The sequence below is a fragment of the Schistocerca serialis genome, chromosome 8 (genome assembly GCF_023864345.2).
Source record: "Schistocerca serialis cubense isolate TAMUIC-IGC-003099 chromosome 8, iqSchSeri2.2, whole genome shotgun sequence".
NCBI classification, from domain to species: Eukaryota; Metazoa; Arthropoda; class Insecta; order Orthoptera; family Acrididae; genus Schistocerca; species Schistocerca serialis.
In genome coordinates, this window is record NC_064645.1 from 620,157,309 (window position 1) to 620,177,878 (window position 20,570).

At 38.3% G+C, this 20,570-nt stretch overlaps 1 protein-coding gene across 1 annotated transcript in view; it reads left to right on the forward strand.

Annotated features, from left to right (window-relative positions):
• LOC126416177 (uncharacterized) overlaps positions 1-20,570 on the forward strand; it is a 184,298-nt gene that overhangs the window by 51,670 nt on the left and 112,058 nt on the right. The window contains exons 4-5 of the mRNA XM_050083752.1: positions 4,776-4,942; positions 6,573-6,649. Coding sequence (XP_049939709.1) covers positions 4,776-4,942; positions 6,573-6,649 — 244 coding nt within the window. The remainder of the gene's footprint in view (positions 1-4,775; positions 4,943-6,572; positions 6,650-20,570) is intronic.

Genomic DNA, 20,570 nt, shown 5'->3' on the forward strand with positions numbered 1-20,570 from the left:
TCAGCAGTTGTTCGTGGTGTTGGTGCAGAGTCCAAACCTTTCTCGAGTACTGTAACAGTTGCATCATCCAGGATTCTGTCCATGAGATTAAACATGGTGCATTGATGTGGTGCATTCCCTGCTTGCAGTTGGGCATTCAGGTGAGTATACTTTGATATTTGGCAAACCTTGGCTTGTTGTTTTGACCAGTCGGCTAGCGCTATCTACTCAGTCCCAGAATACAGCTGAGAGATTCAAAGATATCTTCAGATGCAGTGATAGTAACTTTGTGCACACCATGTGCAGTTCCCGTCTTGTATAACATACCCTCGAAAAGAGGAACGCCACCATTCTTCTCTCAAAAGGTGCTGCTCGACAATCTTGCCTATCACAGGCTAAGAGACGATCCGACTGGCATGATCCAGAGAAAAACATTAGATCTTTTCAAGAAGAGTTCTATTCAATCTAAAGTGATTAAGAGCCTATAACAACAGGCTACAGTTCTCCAAGACTGTACGTCGTACCCAAGATGTATAAGGATGGGACTCCTATTCGCCCAATAGTGAGCAACATTGGAGCTCCTACCTATTTTCTGGACAAACATCTTACTACATGTGTAGATATGATATATGGTGAAAGACCCTTCAGATAGGGTAAAGTTAAAATTTATTAAAAAAAGAAAAATAAAGAAAAATAAAGAAATGAAACAGCGATTGACCGTAAGCATTGGCAAAGACATTAATTATGAATGCACGGTAAGGCGGGGGGGGGGGGGGGGGGGGGAGACATTCATTTTTCTTTGTGCATGATTTTGTTTCACACTCTTGTACGTAGAAGGATGGTTAAAATGTATAGCTCGAAGTATGAAATATTATGAGTGTTATGTATTACATGTGAGTCTGAGTAAGAGAAGACTTAATGAAGTCGGCTGCCTGCATCTATAATTGAAATGTGAGAGAGGGAGTCCAAACAGCCTAAATTTGTACATGCAGAACATCCCTGATAATGCAATTGTACTATACTTTAAATTTCTTTCCATTTATTTTGTATGTAGTATAATACGTATGCTGTTGGAACCTCTCACAGGCAAGTGTGATCACCATAAGATCACCATAAGATCATCCATAAGATGCCTGAAGACACTTAAGCTACAACTGTTGGATTGTTTAGTTAGCTTTGGCGTTGTACCTTTACTTGTTAAAGTACCTCAGCAGGACTCATTAGTGCCTATCAGCAGCCAGTCCGCCCCGGTAGCTGAGTGGTCAGCGTGGCAGACTGTCAATCCTAAGGGCCCGGGTTCGATTCCCGGCTGGGTCGGAAATTTTCTCCACTCAGGGACTGGGTGTTGTGTTAATCATCATCATTTCATCCCCATCGACGCGCAGGTCGCTCAAGTGGCGTCAAATCGAAAGACCTGCACCAGGCGAACGGTCTACCCGACAGGAGGCCCTAGCCACACGACATTTCCATTTTATCAGCAGCCAGTTTGAGAAAGATATTGTGGCATTTTTTTAAACATGTGCTTACCCCAACTTATTCAATAACCAGTATATAGAGCAAGTGGATGGTGTCGCCATGGGAAGTACTCTGTCTCCCATGGTGGTCAACTATTTTATGAAAGACTTTGAGGAAAAAGCACTGCAGTTGGCAAGTCTCAAACCCTCCTATGTCTGGCGGTATGTAGACAATACATTTGTGGTGTGGCCCCATGGAATAGACAAATTACCTGTGTTTCGCTGGCATCTGAACTTGCTCCATCTCAATATACAGTTCACGATGAAAGTGGAAAAGGATGGCATTTTACCGTTCCCGGATGTCAGTCAAAAGAAAAGCCAATGGTACATTGGGACTAGTGCCTGTCACAAATCAACTCATACGGAGCTATATTTGCAGGCCACAAGTTGTCATTACCCTGTGCAACGTGGTACTGTCTTACGCTCTTTAGTGCATAGAGCACATGTGCTCTCAGATGCTGACAGTCTACCTGATGAGCTATAATACCTAAGAATGGTATTCCAACAGAATGGCTATTCCAATAGACAAAACGCCAAGAATACCATTCTAAGCAAATTCAATGCAGGGATGTAAATGAAGAGGTGGAAGTGTTCTTGCCCTATTTTGGCAGCTTGTATTCAAGAACAGAAAGAATCTCAAAAGGCATGACACCAATTTTGTTTTTAGACCACCAGCAAAATTGAGGAATTTATTATTCTCGGTCAAAGACGATCTAGACCTTAGGAAATGTGGTGCGTATAAGATCCCATGCCAATGTGGAAAATCTTCTATTGGGCAGACATGCAAAACCATGCAAGAATATTGCATTGAACACCATCATCATACAAGCTGGGGCAACTCGATAAAGCAGTGGTAGCAGAGCATTTCTTAAACACAGGGCATCATATGTTTTACGAAAAGACCGAAATTTTATCCCCAGCTCATCTTTCTGGTACTGTGTTGTTAAGGAGGCCATACATGTTCGTACACCAGACAATCTTATCAACAGGTATTCAAGTTTTCAGCTAAGTGCCACTTGGACTCCAGCACTGGCTGCCATTAAATAAAAAAAAATGGTTCAAATGGCTCTGAGCACTATGGGACTCAACTGCTGAGGTCATTAGTCCCCTAGAACTTAGAACCAGTTAAACCTAACTAACCTAAGGACATCACAAACATCCATGCCCGAGGCAGGATTCGAACCTGCGACCGTAGCGGTCTTGCGGTTCCAGACTGCAGCGCCTTTAACCGCACGGCCACTTCGGCCGGCCATTAAATCAAAACAGGGAAAACAAAAATTTCTGACTCATCACAGGACTTAAAGCACTGTTGAGCTTTAATTCAGCTTTTAACACAGGAGCATCCAGAAGCACATCATTGCCCACATCGCATGCATGGAAGGCCTTTCTGCGGCTCCCAGCAGGAGTGCCACTTTCCTCCAACTGCAAGTGTCTGCCTACACACATGTGTAGCCTGTCCAGCCTGATAAATTTCAATGCTGCCGCATGATTATCATCAGTTGTGCCTTGCAGCAGTGACAGCAGCAACTGCCACCACCTGAAGGTGTCAAGCAGTTGCGTCAATGAAATATTGTGCAGTATACAATCTGGTGGCAAACCCGAGAATTGTATTTGCAACAGATCCATCAGGAAAGCATGAAGAGTCACAGTAGTGGATTTCTTCATATAGTTACATGCAGTACATTACATTTGCTTACATTTCTGCACCTATCATCAATCCCCGGAAGGCTACCTGCTATTTACTCCAGTTTTCTGACATTACTTATATAATTTTTTAAAGCTGTCAGAGTGAAGTACATAAATTTTAATGATGAATATTTAGAGAAGTAATAAAATTGTTTTTCTTTCATTGTTTGGATAAAAGTTACAAGGTGAGTCTTGTATAATGCCCTGTTTTGGTACCTTAAGCCAATTTTTATAATGCTTATCACTGTAGAGCTCATGTACGGTGATAAGCAGTTGATCTGCTGTCAGGAAGTGTGATCACATTGTAACACCTTGCAAAACTGGCAAGTGTTGTCACAGCGTGCCCTTTGTTCAGTTCAAATTGTTCATCTGAAGACTCAGTGTGTAATATTTTCCCTTAAGGCTGACTTACATTTGCAGAAATATTATTGTGATTCCTTACATACTGCCCAATTAAAACACGGTTATGAGAAAGGATACTCTGAAGAATATAACTTGGCTCACCTATAATGTGCAAGTGAGTTTTGATACATTTTTGGTTATAATTGGAACTATCTGGCCTCTAGTGTTATTCCTAAATACTTAAATGTTATCTCTTTCCTAGTAAGTTGAACACATACGTTGAACTTAAGTTGACTTCTTATTACTGAGATACATAGCAAAGCAAGTGGCCCTTTCTTGGGTAATCTCCAGATGTTTCTTATTATCTTATTATTATGCAGTCAACAAGTTCTGGTATAAGACTAATTCTAAGTGGTTATTAATGTCAGTTTGCTCTGCTGACTCAAGGTCATCTACATATGCATATTTTCTTAAGTGAAGAAATATTTGAAAAAAGAATTCAAAAAATTGTAAAAATAGTATGAGTCTAGTGGCAGTATTGTATTTTGACATATTGTCACCCTCCTAGTTTGATACACAACAGAATAAACAGTCTGCTAGATTTTCAAGTATTCCACTTACCGATACTTTTTTATTGAAAACTGAGAAAGTAACTACATTTTGAAGTTACGTAATACATATAATGAATTTTTCTTCACCCAGCAAAAACTGATGTATAGTTATAGATTATATCACTAGAAGTCGTCAGATAGAATGATTACCTTGGTGTAAAACAACAGTAATTGGAGTACAGTGGTATGAAAAAGTTGGTATCCTATGCTGAACTCCAAAGATTGACACCACATCCCTCTCCTCCTTCCAAGAGAGTGAAAGGCAAGAGAAGAGGCACAAGGTCCCAAAGAAAGATGGTCCTCTCTGATGTGTCACTTACGATAGACGCACTCTCTGGAAAGAAAGTAGCCAAACAATCTAGAAATGATATCCACAGATTACTTTAACACTGACAAAATGGAAAAGGATAAAGTGCACATATTAATTTCCTACCCTACAGTTAACTACCATCACACTGAAGTCTCTCCTCTGTTTCTTATTTCTGTATGGTTCAACTACTAACAGTTGTTTTGTGATGTACAGTTCATGTTGTAACACTTTTCTCTTTCCACAACTTTTTTTGTGTCATCAGTGAGTTGTAACTGGGAAAAACTGAGGGATTGGTCTTAAAATAAGTAAATATTTCTTCTTTGTCTCTTTAAGGGCAAATTCTCTAGAGGTCGTGGACGTGGCTCAGATGGCCCTCATCAACATGCCTACGAGATGTGGAAATCTGAAAGATATCAGATAGACCAAGAACGCATAAACAGACAGAAGACTGCAGGAGGAGAATGGAAGAGAGAATGGGACAAGGAAAAGGTGTCTGAAGAGTGAGTACATTTCTGTCATTATCAGAATGTTGATTAAAAATTGTTTTCGGATCATGTGTAATAGAAAATGGTTTCACTGTTTTTGTTATTGTTATAAAGAGAAATGAGTCTTCATGTTTGGATAAATATTGGGAATCCCAGATTTAATTTCATACTTGATATTTCTGCTTTGGTGTGCATTTGATTCTGTTGTTGATAATGAGACTGAAGAATGACATCAAATGAAGTAAAGAGAAGATAAACCATTGCCAATAGAGAATGAACATTTTCTTTTCTGGAAATGGAAGGGAAATTACTTGGATTCCAAAAAAGTAAACTGAAGATTGAAGTACGCAGATTTGGGTAAACCTAGGCGAACTGTAAATATAAGGTATTAAAAAACCTAATAACTTTAGCAATCTTTGTACGAGATTGGTATTTGATTGGAGGTACCAACTTTTTCCTGACAGTACTCTTCCTACTGTGTCATTTGAATATGCGTCTTGCTCTGATCTGCAACTGCAACCGCTCATTGGTACCTTTCCATAGTCGCTAACAATCATCAGACACTGGTCAAGTTAGTTTCATAATTTTTGCCCGAGATTGCTGGTGTTGGAGGGTGAGCTATGAAGTTTCCTAGGAATGAGAGGAATTAACAGTAAGTTAATACTGGAGTTGGTCCACAACACTTATTTTGGCTTATTAATTGGTAGAATAAGGCTTGCAAAGGACAGTTCATCTACATTGAGTCTTCATCTGAGACCTGATATTAACTCAACTTTCTCCTAATTAGCTCTTCTGTAGTATGTGAATCCATTTTATTTTGATTATTTCCAGTGGTGCTTGGATGAAAAAAAGAATGCAGAGGTTTTTTTAGTTGTTTTTTGTGTAATTGAGTCCCCCTTATTTATGGAGTTTTGTCCATTTTGGGAACGTATACTGAAAGAGCATTCACTTATTGTGTCTTTCAAGTGTAGTAATTTATACTAAGTTGCATTGTTTCAATTGTAGCGTTATTCTACAGCTCTGTCCTTTTGGAACAATTAGTCTAAAAAGCCATTCTGTAAATTTAGGAAATAACTTAGATTGAATGGCAGTTGTTCGACTGAGATCAACACTTTGTTAAAATGCCTTTGAGTGCTTCACTCTTCAAGACATTTTAATGTTCAACTGCTCCGTATTCAGTACTCTTAACGAATATTTTTGAATAAAAGTTTATAACATTTTTCAAAGGCAAAATTATAAATTCCACAACATCTTGTAAAAATCATAAGTTTTGGGTTATTTTTTACATTATCATTTTTGAGAGAGAGAGAGAGAGAGAGACAGAGAGAGAGAGAGAGAGAGAGAGAGAGAGAGAGAGGGGGGGGGGGGGGGGGAGAGAGAGAGAGAGAGATTTTTTTTTTTTTAAGGGGGGGGGGCGTTGTTCATTGTGAAACATAGATTGTAAATGAACCGTAAAATTAACGTAAGTTGCTGTTTGTTAAGTTCTCTGTTAATTTTACTGTAGTACTTCACTTTATTCTAGTACTGTAGTCACAGATAGCTGTATTTAGCATTATTCTAAATGTTATGAAATTGGTGTGCAATATTTTAGAAGCTATTAAATGTGATAATACATGACACGTGCTTTTTGTTATATTTGTTGCAGTGTTGACAATGACTGGCCACCTAGTGCAGGACAAGGGAGAATTCCCTACCGCCGTGATAAACACACATTGGAAAGCTGTAAGCACATTAGAAGCATTTCTGATTTTTAGCTTTCCTGTGCTGGCATGCTGTCTGTTATGGATTATACATAACACACTAAGGTAGAGCTTTTATTAATGGTTTAACTTTGAACCAAGAGGTACTTTTCAAGAGTAAGGGCAATTTATGTAAAAAAAACTGTGACAGAAGTGTTGCAGAATTTATTACTGTTATAAACGTACATATTTCTATGGCATTTTCTACATTATTTTTGTCCTGCGAAATAGTCGTGTGATACGTGCAAGAGCTTTCACTACTTAACATACCGACTGCCAGCTATGATTTATATCTTACTTGTAGCTGGTTCCACTAATGAATTCACTTATACAAAACATTTTTCTACATACAGCCAGGCATAAAACACATGATATACATGTAATGGGCATCAGAGACAGGTGTAGTAAATTATTCAGGTATGGCAGAACTAGTTTTATTTTCATACTGGAAATAAAGCAGCTTTTAAAGTGCAAACAAAGTTTCATATAAGCAATGTAGTTTTAAGACATGAAATGTAATCACTGTATTGCGTATGGTAATAAAAAGTCAAATTCTTTTTATTGATGATAAAGCTTGAAGCACTCTTCAACACAAAGAGCTGACTGCTCTTCTAAAGCCAGACAAGAACAGCATGAATTACAATGTTTCTTCAGTCAAACACACTCTCTGCCCGCACAACTTTGGTCGCTTCTTCCTTCTTGGTGACGGGTATGGCCTCTAAGTAATGAATGCTGCCTTCTATTCTAGTTGTCTTCTGGGTGATTGGAGTCTTATTCCTCATTAATATCTGAATAATTTTTTCTCTATTAGATAGATGACTTTATCATTAGAAACAGGAAAAAGTTGTTTTATTTTATGACCAAATTCAAGGCGCTTTTTTTTTGGACAGATTTGTTAGCTTTGAAAAATTAGTTATTATTTTTGTCAGTTCTGTGTCACTTTTCCATCACACTCGGTGTTACTTTTCTGCCTTATTGACATTTTTTTGTCATATTCCATGTTATTTTTGCTAATTTCGGTGCTATTTTCCTCTAAACATTGACGTTCATCACATAGGAAATTAATTGTTAGTTTAAAATCGTATAGTTTTAACATTCCTTAGCTACCTACCAGTTATGAGTATTAGTAATCTGCTGTCCTCAGATTTATAACATTTTTCCATGGCAAAATTATGAATTCCACAATATCTTGTAAAAATCTTCAGTTTTGGAATTCTTCCAATCCATATGTGGCATACAGCAAACCAGTGCTTAACAGTATTGGTTAAAAACAGTCTTGGTTGCAATTTCAGTTTTTTATTTTTCAAATACACATTTGGCCTTATTTAGGCATCTTCAGGTTGATCTTTTCTAGATGGACGTGAGTGGCTCCGAGACCTGCTGAGCCCCATCTTATTCTGTTACTCGCTCCTGTGAATGGGAATGCGTTGTGCGGGTCATGGAGTAACCCACATCCATCTAGAAAAGATCAACCTGAAGATGCCTAAGTAAGGCAAAATGCGTAGTTGAAAAATAAAAAACTAAAATTGCAACGAAGACTGTTTTTAACCAATACCGTCAGTTTTGGGTTATTTATCACATTATTGTTTTTGTGATATTTTTGTGTCACTTCTTATGATTCATGAGATGATAAGCTGTAATCTTCGTTATTTAAAGGAGCATTATTAACCACTACTGCTTATATTGTAAGAGGAGGAGCAGTGGCATTTAAAGTAATCCCCATAATTATCAGCGTGAGTATTTTAGAATTTATCACTCAGTTTTTTTCAGTTTTGATGGAAGCCTGTTGGTAACGAAATCTGGTGGACAGTCCACATCTTGCTGCTGTACAATGCTCTAGGAAGTGTTACCCATGTGCATGTAATATTCCATTGAGTGTTCCCTTGATGAATGTTGCAGTTTATTCTGAATGATCAATGTTTCCAACAATAAATTCTGTGATGGAGTGTACATACAGAGATGACAAATTTAGGTTTCAGGCTAAATGAAGTTTGCAAACTGACACAACAGATCAGTTCGACCATCCTTTCCTGAGCTAAGAATATTTTTGGTGTGTGTACAGAGTTGCCCTAAAATATAACACCATATGGGATAATGAGAGTGAAAGTAAGCAAAGTAAACAAACTTAGTATTAGATACAGAGGGTATCACACTATATCTACTTCTACATCTAACTAGACTTCACAAACACTGTGTAGTGCATGGCCTCTGAGCCAGAATTCTACCAGTGCTATTGTGAAATACTCAAAAACCCCTCTCAAGGTGTGACTTGTGGCTAGGCACAGTGGTACCCAGTACTCTGAAAGAAGGGTTAGTAGTAGTTATCCAAAAAAACTGGCTGGAGCAGTCACGTATGTAAACCTCCAGCCTGTCACACTGCATAATGCAGGTTTCAAGATCTTTGTGCGAGCAGCTAACATTTCTATGAAATCACTTTTGGAGAAGATTTTAGGCAGCTAACAACATTGTTCTGTCCTTCATAGAAGTGTTGGTTTTGCTGTGTGGGGTCTAGAGGATGCAATACACTCTGCAGGCAGCAGTGGGAACCGAAGGAGCAACTGTGCTTTTAGTCTTTTTGAAGGCATTTGAATGTGTGAGACATGAATTTTTAGTAGAAACGATGATGAGGATGGGATATGGAGATTGTATCACAACAATCCTCCATGGAATGGTATCAAATGCTTCCTCTTGCATTTCAATCAATGGCTGCCTCGTAAAATTACTCTGCATCAGTTGATGTATCCACCAGCTATGCCCACTATCAGTGGCCCTATATGCCATAGCCATTTAACCATGACTGCATCTCACTGAAAGTAGAATTAGAGGATAAATGGTTCAGAGCACACGGATATGCCGCACAGAATACTGACGATGTACATATCTGTTGTGTTTTCCCAACAAGACTTGGCTTCCCAGGAAAATGTTCTTAAAATCTACATAAAGGCCACTGGCACTCAGATCAACAACAGGAGAAGCCCATACTTATACCTAGTGGGATCTTTGGTGAAACTCCTGAGTGACATGAGCTGAGCAACAAACCTTACACTGTTCTCTGGGCATCAAGTGGATGGCCACACCTGGCTGCTACATAGCTTAGAACTGGGTGGATCTTCTGAATCGCACCAGGGCCACGTTGCACCTGCACCTGAAGCTGCTGCAAAACTTGCAAACACTGTATGCATGCTTTGCAAGCAAAATGTACTATGTGGCCCAAGTACTACTGCTCCCTGAAGCTTTGGCAGCAAATATTCAGCAGGCATTCAGGTGGTTTCTTCTTCATGATAGTATCTTTCAAGTACAGTTCATGGCACTCATCTTGTCTTCCTGGTGGAGCAAGCTTGATCTAATCAGCATTTGACACTAATACACAAGACTCTTCATAAACCAAATGATAAAATAAATACGTCAGAGCACGTGCCTTCTTCATAGTCTTTTAACGAGCACAAGACCAATGAGCCTAGTGCCACTAATACACCTAGAGACAATTCTTCCTGAATACCAGCACATCCAGAAACACTTTCTTGAATTTAGTTATTTATACAGTATATTTAGATAGCATATCAAACGCCTCACAGGTTCTTAATGGGTCAATATATAAAGTCATGACTAAGGCTGCATCTGAAAACCTGATTCTAAAAAGGGAATCACAGATGAACTGGACAATACCATGGTGAAATATTCACCAGACATTATTGCCCTCACAGATTCACTCATGATGATATCCGATTGTCCGTCACAAAATTCTTACAAATGACAAACTGCACAAAATTCACCTCAGGGCAACAGCCACCTGCCACAAATGGAGAAATATTGACTCACTCGCACAGAAATTTGTTAGTGGAGCAATGCTGGATTTATGGTATTTTCTTAGCCACTGGCTAGCCATCATTGATATAATGAAAGCATGCTATCTGAATGAGGACTGATGTGGCCTGACAGCATGTAACTCCAATTACTACCTACATTCCAGAATGAGATTTTCACTCTACAGCAGAGTGTGCACTGATATGAAACTTCCTGGCAGATTAAAACTGTTTACTACCTACATTATTGAAAACTGAGATTCTACACTCTCAGGATACTTATCCTATATTGAAGGGCAATGTCATCAAATTGCACAGGACATCAGTCACAGGAAAACATTTGGCAACATCTCAATTTTTTTTTAAATGGAGCCATATACTTTTTGTAACTGCATTCAAAAGCTCTTGAAAAGACAATTACAGTGATATAGTGCTTGATAATATTGATGTTCAAACCTTTTGCAAAAGAATCCAATAAATGTACTAAAATTGGAAAGCAATGCAGTCATCCAGCTATTGCGGCGTTTAAACACTGCAAAGCAGAGCTGTCATGCCAGGCTCCATTGTATATGCAGCAAGACAGTCCAATGCTACTAAGATCAAACCAAATTTCCTGTACGACATAGATACAGCATCAGCTATGGTTTTTGTATAAGGAACTATGGCATATGCTACCTTGTGATGCATTGGATTGGCTTAGAAAAGCTGTTTCAAATGTGTGTATGTTTCAAGTTTTTTGTGGAAACAACTGCAGTTGTGTGTGGCAGTTTTCCATTTAAACCCTTCCCATTGCTGCTTACTTCTCAAAACCAAAACAGAAACATCAGTTGTTCATATGTCAGAATGACATAGATTTGGAAAAACGGAAAAGAAAAATACCTGACCTGTCTTTGCCTCGAGACATCTGAACACTTCTTAAAAGTAAAACTCCCTCTGCCAGACAAATGTGTCTACAGATACTAATTGAAATAGTAACTAGATGGAATGGTTCTTTAAATAAAATAAACATTTTGTCCAGAATGACTGATTAATTGTCACTGACAAAATAAATAGTTTCTTAATGAAAACTACTTTTACACTTCATTTAAGCATGTGTTCAAATTTTACCATTGACTGTAAGCAGCCACTGCTCATCTTTTTAAGTGCTTTCAGGCACTAAAAAAAAAAAAGGCATAGCATTCTATTTTAAAAATCGTACTTGCTTCATTACCTCAATTGATACAAGAATTAAGACTCTTTACCACATAAGAAAAGTATTTGCTCCTAAGCATACTTTTATTTGCTGAAAACTTCATTTCGATATCAGCAACTGTTCATGAAATAAAAGGTGTTTTGTGTCTTATGTGACCCACCCAGTAAATGGCCTATGTTTTCCTAGTGAAATGCTCCTTGAACAAATAAATTACTGTGTTTATAAAACAAACTGTACCATTTATTAGGGCTTTCTCCATTTACATATACATATAGATTGTAGGAAGAATGATTGCTTAAATGCCTCTGTGCTTGTTGTAATTAGCTTAATCCTGTCTTTGCAATCCCTATGGGAGCAATATGTAGATGATTACAGTATGTTCCTGGATTCATCACCAGAAGTTGGTTCTAGAAACATTGTAAGTAGGTTTTCATGGGTTATTTTGCATTTATCTTCAAACATTTGCCAGTTCAGTTCTTGAGCATCTTCGTAACACTCTCCCATGTGTCAAACAACCTTGTGACCATTCGTACTGGCCTTCTTTGTATCCGTTCTATAACCCTTGTTAGTCCTATTTGGTGTGAGTCCTACACACTTGAGCAATATTCTAGGATGGGTCACACGAGTGACTGGAATGCAGTGTCCTCTGTAGGCTGATTGCCTTTCCCTAGTATTCTACCAATGAACCGCATTCTGCTGCCTGCTGTACCTGCAACCATGACTTTGTTATTGTTGCGTTTCATATCCGTAAAAATTGTTACACTAAGGTATGTGTACAATTTGAACAATTGTAGCTGTGACTCATTGATATCATAGTCATAGCATACAACATTTTTTCATTTTGTGAAGTGCACAATTTTACATTGCTCAGCATTTAAAGCAAATTGTGTTTCTTTGCACCACTTTGATATCTTATCAAGATCTGACTGAATATTTGTGCGGGTTCTTCCAGATTGTACTGCATTACAGATAACAACACTGTCTGTGAAAAGTCTGAGTTTACTGTTAATATTGTCCATAGGGTCAGTAATATATGACACGAACAGCAAGGATCTTAACACACTTCTTTGGGGCACACCCAAAGTAACTTTTACATATGTTGATGACACACCATCTGAAAAAAATATTGTCAATCCATTCACAAATTTTGCTAAATACCCCACATGATCCACACTTTTAATAATAACTGAAAATGTGATACTGACTCAAATACATACATACATACATGCATATACATATTCATATTGTTGATCACGAACCCTGAAGATCATGTGCTGACCTGACAGTGTTCCTCCATAGATGGCAATCTTGTGCACTTTGGACTGCAGTTCGTCCTCCTGTCACTCCCCTGGTCTTCCAATTGGACAAGATCCATTAGGTTTTCCCATAAGCACAGCTTTAGCCCAGTATGTTTCTGGCCTCCTGGTACTGTGCCCTGCCAGGTTTATTCTCCCAACTTTCATTTTCTACATGATGTTCAGTTGTTGAATTAGATGGTACAATCCTGAGCATGAGTGTGGATAATGACCAATTGAGATTTGTGGCGAAAGTATGCTGGAACAAAACAAATAACTAAAGGAGAAGTGACTTGGGATCACCACTCAGGAACATCAGCAACAGCAAAGTAGGTACCAAATCCAACAACGTTAACTCCAGGTATGCCTGACACTTTATCTTTCAATAAAGGGCCAAGTCTCCTTTCCCACAGTGTTGGGTGTCAACTCAGTAGATGACATCTACAAGAAACAAAACGTGCAGGGGGGAAATTACTAATCAAACAGATGTGAATGTAATTTACGATCAGAACAAAACCAATAGTTATCATACTGATGCAGATGGCCCTATTTATATATTTGTTGAGGGTCTTAGTGACAATATTGGTAAATACCATCCCATGGTTTTGGGGGATTTAATGTTCACTCCAGACTGAATATAAACATAAAATTATGACTCACAGTTGTTGGAAAGAATAGGATTGAAACTGATCTGTCAATGAGGGAGGCTGCCAATAAAAGTGTGGAAGACTACCTTCTAAGTCACAAACAGATGGCAGCATATATACCAAACCACAAGATTCACTACCAGGAAGTAATAAGAAATATGGACACTAAACTGTCAGAGCTAGAACTGAAGGAAGTTATTCAGTTTTTGATCCCTGTTACTCACATACATAGGATGATCAAACAAGTGAATCACTGTGGTGTGTTGTCACATTTACATCGCAGTTTCTGCTATAGCATGTGACAATATATACAGAGTGATTACAAATGATTCATCAGGTTTTGGATGAACGTATTTCACAAAGTATTACATACAAAATAGTGATTGATACATTATATGATAAAGTACATTTTCAAGTTTCTTACACATTATTACAAATGTTCTACGTGTTGTCCTCATGTTACATGACACACATCTATGCAGAGGTCAAGCTCAGCCCATATGCATTCAAGCATGTCCCTGTCAGTGTTCACCGGCACAGCAGTGATTTGATCCTGGAGTTCAGCCAGTGTTTCCAGAAAAGGTGGTACATACACATTGTCTTTCGTGTATCCCTAAAGAAAAAAATCATAAACTGTAAGGCTGGGAGATCCTGGGGGCCACCTGAAGAGTGTAAAATCATCCTGAACACATTGCCCAACCGACATGTTTGGAAGATCCTGGTTTAGATGGCGACACACTTCTCTACACCAATGAGGTGGAGCTCCATCTTGTTCAGATGTGAAGCACGAGTTGTCAGCTGTCAGTCTCGGAAACAACTAGTCTTTGAACTATCAGTGCCATCACAGAACACTTAGCTGAAGTGGTAGCTGTTTGTTGCACTGTCTTCTAATGCACGCTGCATGGTAGTGACAGATTCTGTCTTTTCATACTGCAACACACAAAATGCTTTCTGCTGATTAGTCACCATTTTGCAAACTGTTATCACCCTTCCACTTGATGGGTCAAAATGGAACCTACAATGACACAAACGAAACTTTAAAGTATGCTCTTTCAATTGGTTATTAGTGCAAATGGGTGGGCATTATATATTTGAAGCCATAAGATGCCAAAACCCAATGAATCATTTGTAATCACCCTGTTGTATGAGATGTAATGTTAGGCCATACATATCACTAGTAAGACAGTACTTCTATCGGCTCTGATATGGGCATCTCAGTAACCAGTGACTGTCAGAGGCTAACTGTAATAAATGTGGAGGGAATCATAAGGCAGTAGAGTGTACAAGTCAGTTAAGATGCTATGCACACTGTAAAGGAAATCACCCACCAAGGGATAAATCATGCCCAATGTATATTAAGTAACAGGAGATAAAAGAAACATCAGCTACTCTCAATATATAAATTAAGAAAGTTGAAGAATATGTAAGCTACAGACCCTATGTCACAATGGCTGGAAACCATAGTAGTAAACTGAATTGAGAGAAGGAATTTATCTCCCACATAACACACAACACAGATTCTTGTCACAACATCTCACATTAAAAAGAATCCTTATACACCACACCCACATATTCCTCAGCCCCAACCATCACACCTGAAGGAGAGGTCAAGAACACAGTATTGATCAAATAGATGATATTTGGAACAATAATTCTATTGACACAGTTAACCTCTTCATACAAAGACTGTGGATTATGCACATATATATAATATGTAGTAAAAAATAAATAAAATAAAAAATAAAAATGTGATAATGATAAAAATAGCCTATACTTAATTCCTACATATATAAATAAAATAATGTAAAATTCCCCACTGGAATGTATGGCTACTCTATTGCAAAAGAGAGAATTTTGCTGTAACAATTTCACGTGGAACTTCAGTTTCAATCTTGATGGATTTGAGTTTCTTGTGTACAGCGACTTCTGGGTTTCCCACAGCTATTGTTATCTGGGCGGTATGGAGAGTCACCTAATCTAGGAAGTCACAGCCTAGTCTGCCACATAATACTCTAAATCTCTGGTACAGGCCTTCCACTCAACTCAGAACTAGAGGGCCACAATCTGCTCTGGCAACAATGCTGTAGATTTGAGCATTGAAACTCCATGAGCAAGGCTGGTATTCTAAACCATCACTGCTAGTCACTGGAATGATTCAGGTATAACCTCAGATCCCAAACGATAGGTATGGTTTATTACAACTTGTACCATAATCTGCAGTTGGCTGCACCTAGTTCCCCCAATGGCTGCCAGAATAGGCTCTTCAACATGCCGAATGAGGCCTCCAGGCATACACACTGAGTGCATCTGGTGTTCCTTCCCATCCCTTGCTGCCATTTTCCTAAGGGGTACTGTTATTCATTGTATTTTTTAACTGTTGATAAGTAATAGGCCCCTACCCCTTTACATTCGCAGCCCTTGACACAGGAAACAGCAGGTTCCTCAACAGGTGAAGTGAGTGAATTTAAGTTCATTGTGGAATTGCAGGTAGTGAAAAAGCAGACGACTCGGCAAAGTGAGTTGTATGCAGTGGAAACCCACTAGACGTAAAACTTCATGTGGAGTATAGACATACCATTTGTGAAGGAGTGTTCAGTTGCTGGCAAGATGAATCATCTCGGAGCTCGTGGACCAAAGGAAGTGATTATGCTCAAATACAAGCACAAATTCTGAACAGATCTTGGTTTGACACCATTAACTCTTTCAGGTTAGGCTTTACCCCAAAAAGTACCACTTAACTGTGAAGTCTTGACTCATCGAATCTGAAAGTATGTTTGCTTAACCACCCATTGTACAAAGTGTTGTAGTTACACTATGATAGAGAGGTCAGAAGTAGCATTGCTCCATATAGTCCGTCTGGGGACATTCTTATTTCCCATGATGTGCACAGTGTTGCTGGTTGTGCCCACTGTGACTGAATGTGTAGTTGTTTCCATCCTTATGTAATATATTGTTGTTTCTGCTCTTTATTACAGGTAAGATAATGATGTGTATACATTCAGAATCTCTGTAGAATTCATGGTTCTTAGAAATATTCTACAGGAGACGACCGTGTCACAAGTAACTCCGAGTTCAAAATATGTACCACACTGCATCAGTGTCCCTCTGCTACATTAGATACTGCATGGAACATCAAAATGTGTTACACATTTCTTTCAGTGTTTGTATAGTAAAATTGTGTGGTTCAAATTGCTCTAAACACTATGGGACTTAACATCTGAGGTCATCAGTCCTCTAGACTTAGAACTACTTAAACCTAACTAACCTAAGGACATCACATACATCCATGCCTAACCTAAGGACATCACACACGTCCATGTCCGAGGCAGGATTCAAACTTGCGACCGTAGCAGCAGCGCTGTTCCGGACTGAAGCGCCTAGAACCACTCAGCCACAGCAGCCAGCTAAAGTTGCATGAGAGGGTAAATGAACATGTATGTAATTTGAGACATTGTCTTCCATTTCAGTTTATAATGAGTTACTGTAGGGAAATAGTGAAAGATAATGATATAATGGCAATACTCCGTGCTGAAATACTTTAGATCAAAGTTCATCAGACAAAGATGCAGACTTTAGTGATGACGACCCAGATTACTGTGCCCCTCATTCGGGAATGGTTATTGCTGGAACAATCTCTTCAGACAAAAGTGACTCAGCAGAGAAAATAAAGCCCAAACAATGGAATCTCATCTTACTGCTAAGGTCGAACTGCATCTAGTTCAACTGATGATCCGAAACAAGTACCAGCATATAATGCAGGTGATGAAGATGCAACCCCAAACATCACATAAACAGCCAGCCATGTGTGGGGAAACAGAAATACCCAAACAGCTCCACTATTTTCCCCAGTAATTTATCCTTCTGCATATGTGAGTGACTTCAAGAACCCCACTCCTAATTTTTACAAATTGTTGATATCTGATGATGTGATTCAGTGCATTGTTATGCAGAGTGTACTCTGAACAGAGATATCAGAAAATGAGAAACCTTACAAACCCATGGCATGTGGAAAGATGGAAATATTTCTTGGCAAGTTATAGGAATTACTGAACCTCAGTGCCAGGTCTTTAAGAGAGCTACATTAGTTCAATGACAACAATTAATCATCGTGGATGGCTTTCGTCTCATTTGCATCTAAATGACAATAGCTGCATGCTGAAGCAGGGTGAGTAGAGTTATGATTAGCTATACAAGTTACAACCATTTTTGTCTATGGTTGTGAGAATTTCTGAAGTTCTGTCATCAATCATCCAAGTGATGTACATGAAGATGAGTCAATGATCAAATTCAAAGATAGATCATCCTTGAAGCAGTAATTCTCTCCCCCCCCCCCCCCCCCCCCGGGGGGGGGAAAAAAAAAAAAAAAAAAAAAAAAAAAAAAAAAAAAAAAAAGATAGAAGGGGGGGGGGCTGTAAAGTGTATAAGTTTGCAGTCAAGTCTGATAATGTGCAATAATTTGATGTTTATACCAGTAAAATAAGTAACACAATGGAGAAATGTGTTAGAGAGAATCATGAAAGAGCTGCTAACGGGTGTTGGAGGAAATAATCGTGTAGTTCTCTTTGACAGTTAGTTTGCCAGTGTACAAGTGCTAGAGCTTCTGGAAAAGAAACAATGTGTGTGGTAGAAGTAGAAGTTTATTGTCTCGTAACTTTCAAGCCATTGTCTTAATGTACAGGAGACTCGTCAAAACACAAAAACTGGTTTACAATTTTCCTTATAATACCAGTAATATAATATGCAGTACTGAGTAATTACTTAATCAAGCAATTAATAATTTTTCTTCAAAAGTGACAGACTTTGAAGATTAACAGTCCTAAGTACTTGCTCTCTCCTGCTCAAATTTTGAGGTCGTCATTTAGGAATTCTTCTACTGAATAATAACATTTCTGCACTAGTTTCTCATATAAGGATTTTTTCAGTGTTTCTAAATTTATGCTGAGCAATTCTCTTCCTTTCACTTTGTTATAAATTTCCATACCCATATAATGTGGAGTTTGAGCATAAAGTTTCAAACAGTGGGTGGGCAACATAAAATTATTTTCATTTCTGGTGTTGTGATCATGTTGGAAATGATTTGCTACAAATAAATCAGGGTTACTGTGTACAAAGATAAACAGCTCATATATGTATACTGAGGATACATTTAATATACTTAGTTTTTTAGGCGTAGGCAACATGATTTTATTTCACCCTACATTGTGCATATTTCTAATGATGGTTTTATGAAGTTTTAGTATTCGACACAGGTGATTTGAGTTACCCAAAAATACAATTCCAGACCTTATTGCTGACTCAAAGTAGCTATGATATGTTACTTTTCTTATGCCCATACTGGTAGCATTGTACAATATTCTCATTGCAAATGTTAGGCTATTTAATTTATTTGCAAGATACTGTATATGTGAAAGTCTTTTCCATGTTTAATTTTAACCCCTTTAAATCAAACCAGGTATCTAATTTTTCTAAAGTATTTAATACAGTTTGTGGAATTTGATCAGTGCTGTTACTTTCAAGGATTAAAGATGTGTCATCTGCAAATAAAACTGAGTGACACCCAATATTAAGGGGCAGATCATTTATGTAAAACAAAAACAGAATGGGACCTAGGACAGAACCTTGGAGTACTTCATGTGAAATGGTCTCTCATTTTGAAGTATAAGTTCCTCTCTCTGATGTTATAACCACTCTTTGTCTTCGTTGGTTAGATAGGACTTAAACCATTCTAATACCGTGCCCCTGATTCCATACTTTTCCAGTTTACAGAGTAGCAAGGAGTGATTCACACTATCAAATGCTATGAATATAATAGAGGGAAACATTCCACGTGGGAAAAATATATCTAAAAAGAAAGATGATGAAACTTACCAAACAAAAGCGCTGGCAGGTCGATAGACACACAAACAAACACAAACATACACACAAAATTCTAGCTTTCGCAACCAATGGTTGCCTCGTCAGGAAAGAGGGAAGGAGAAGGAAAGACAAAAGGATATGGGTTTTAAGGGAGAGGGTAAAGAGTCATTCCAATCCCGGGAGCGGAAAGACTTACCTTAGGGGGAAAAAAGGACAGGTATACACTCGCACACACACGCATATCCATCCACACATACACAGACACAAGCAGACATTTGTAAAGGCAAAGAGTTTGGGCATCTCTGCCCAAACTCTTTGCCTTTACAAATGTCTGCTTGTGTCTGTGTATGTGTGGATGGATATGCGTGTGTGTGCGAGTGTATACCTGTCCTTTTTTCCCCCTAAGGTAAGTCTTTCCGCTCCCGGGATTGGAATGACTCTTTACCCTCTCCCTTAAAACCCATATCCTTTTGTCTTTCCTTCTCCTTCCCTCTTTCCTGACGAGGCAACCATTGGTTGCGAAAGCTAGAATTTTGTGTGTATGTTTGTGTTTGTTTGTGTGTCTATCGACCTGCCAGCGCTTTTGTTTGGTAAGTTTCATCATCTTTCTTTTTAGATATATTTTTCACACTATCAAATGCCTTTGATAGGTCACAAAAAATTCCTGTGGCATGCTGTGAGTTGTCTAGAGATGAGTTAATTTTATCAACAAAATTATTTGTAGCAGATACTGTGGTTTTGCCTTTTTCAAATACATACTGATTTTTTGAGATGAAATTTTGAATTTGTATGGTGACTACCTTTTCAAATATTTTTGATAGTGATGGAAGAAGAGAGACTGGGCGATAGTTTCCCATATCTACTTTTGTGCCTTTTTTGAACATTGGCTTAACTACTGTGTACTTCAGTGTGTTTGGAAAATAACCTTTTTGAAGGGACTGGTTAACTATTGTAATTAGTGGCTGTACAATTATGTTAGAGACCGTTTTTAACACTTTTGTTGGCATCCCATCCCATCCTGCTGATGTTTTACTTTTTCGTGATAGTATCACATTTCTGTATCTTTTACAGTAGTTTTGGTAAATGTACCAAAAAATTCACCATCAAATTG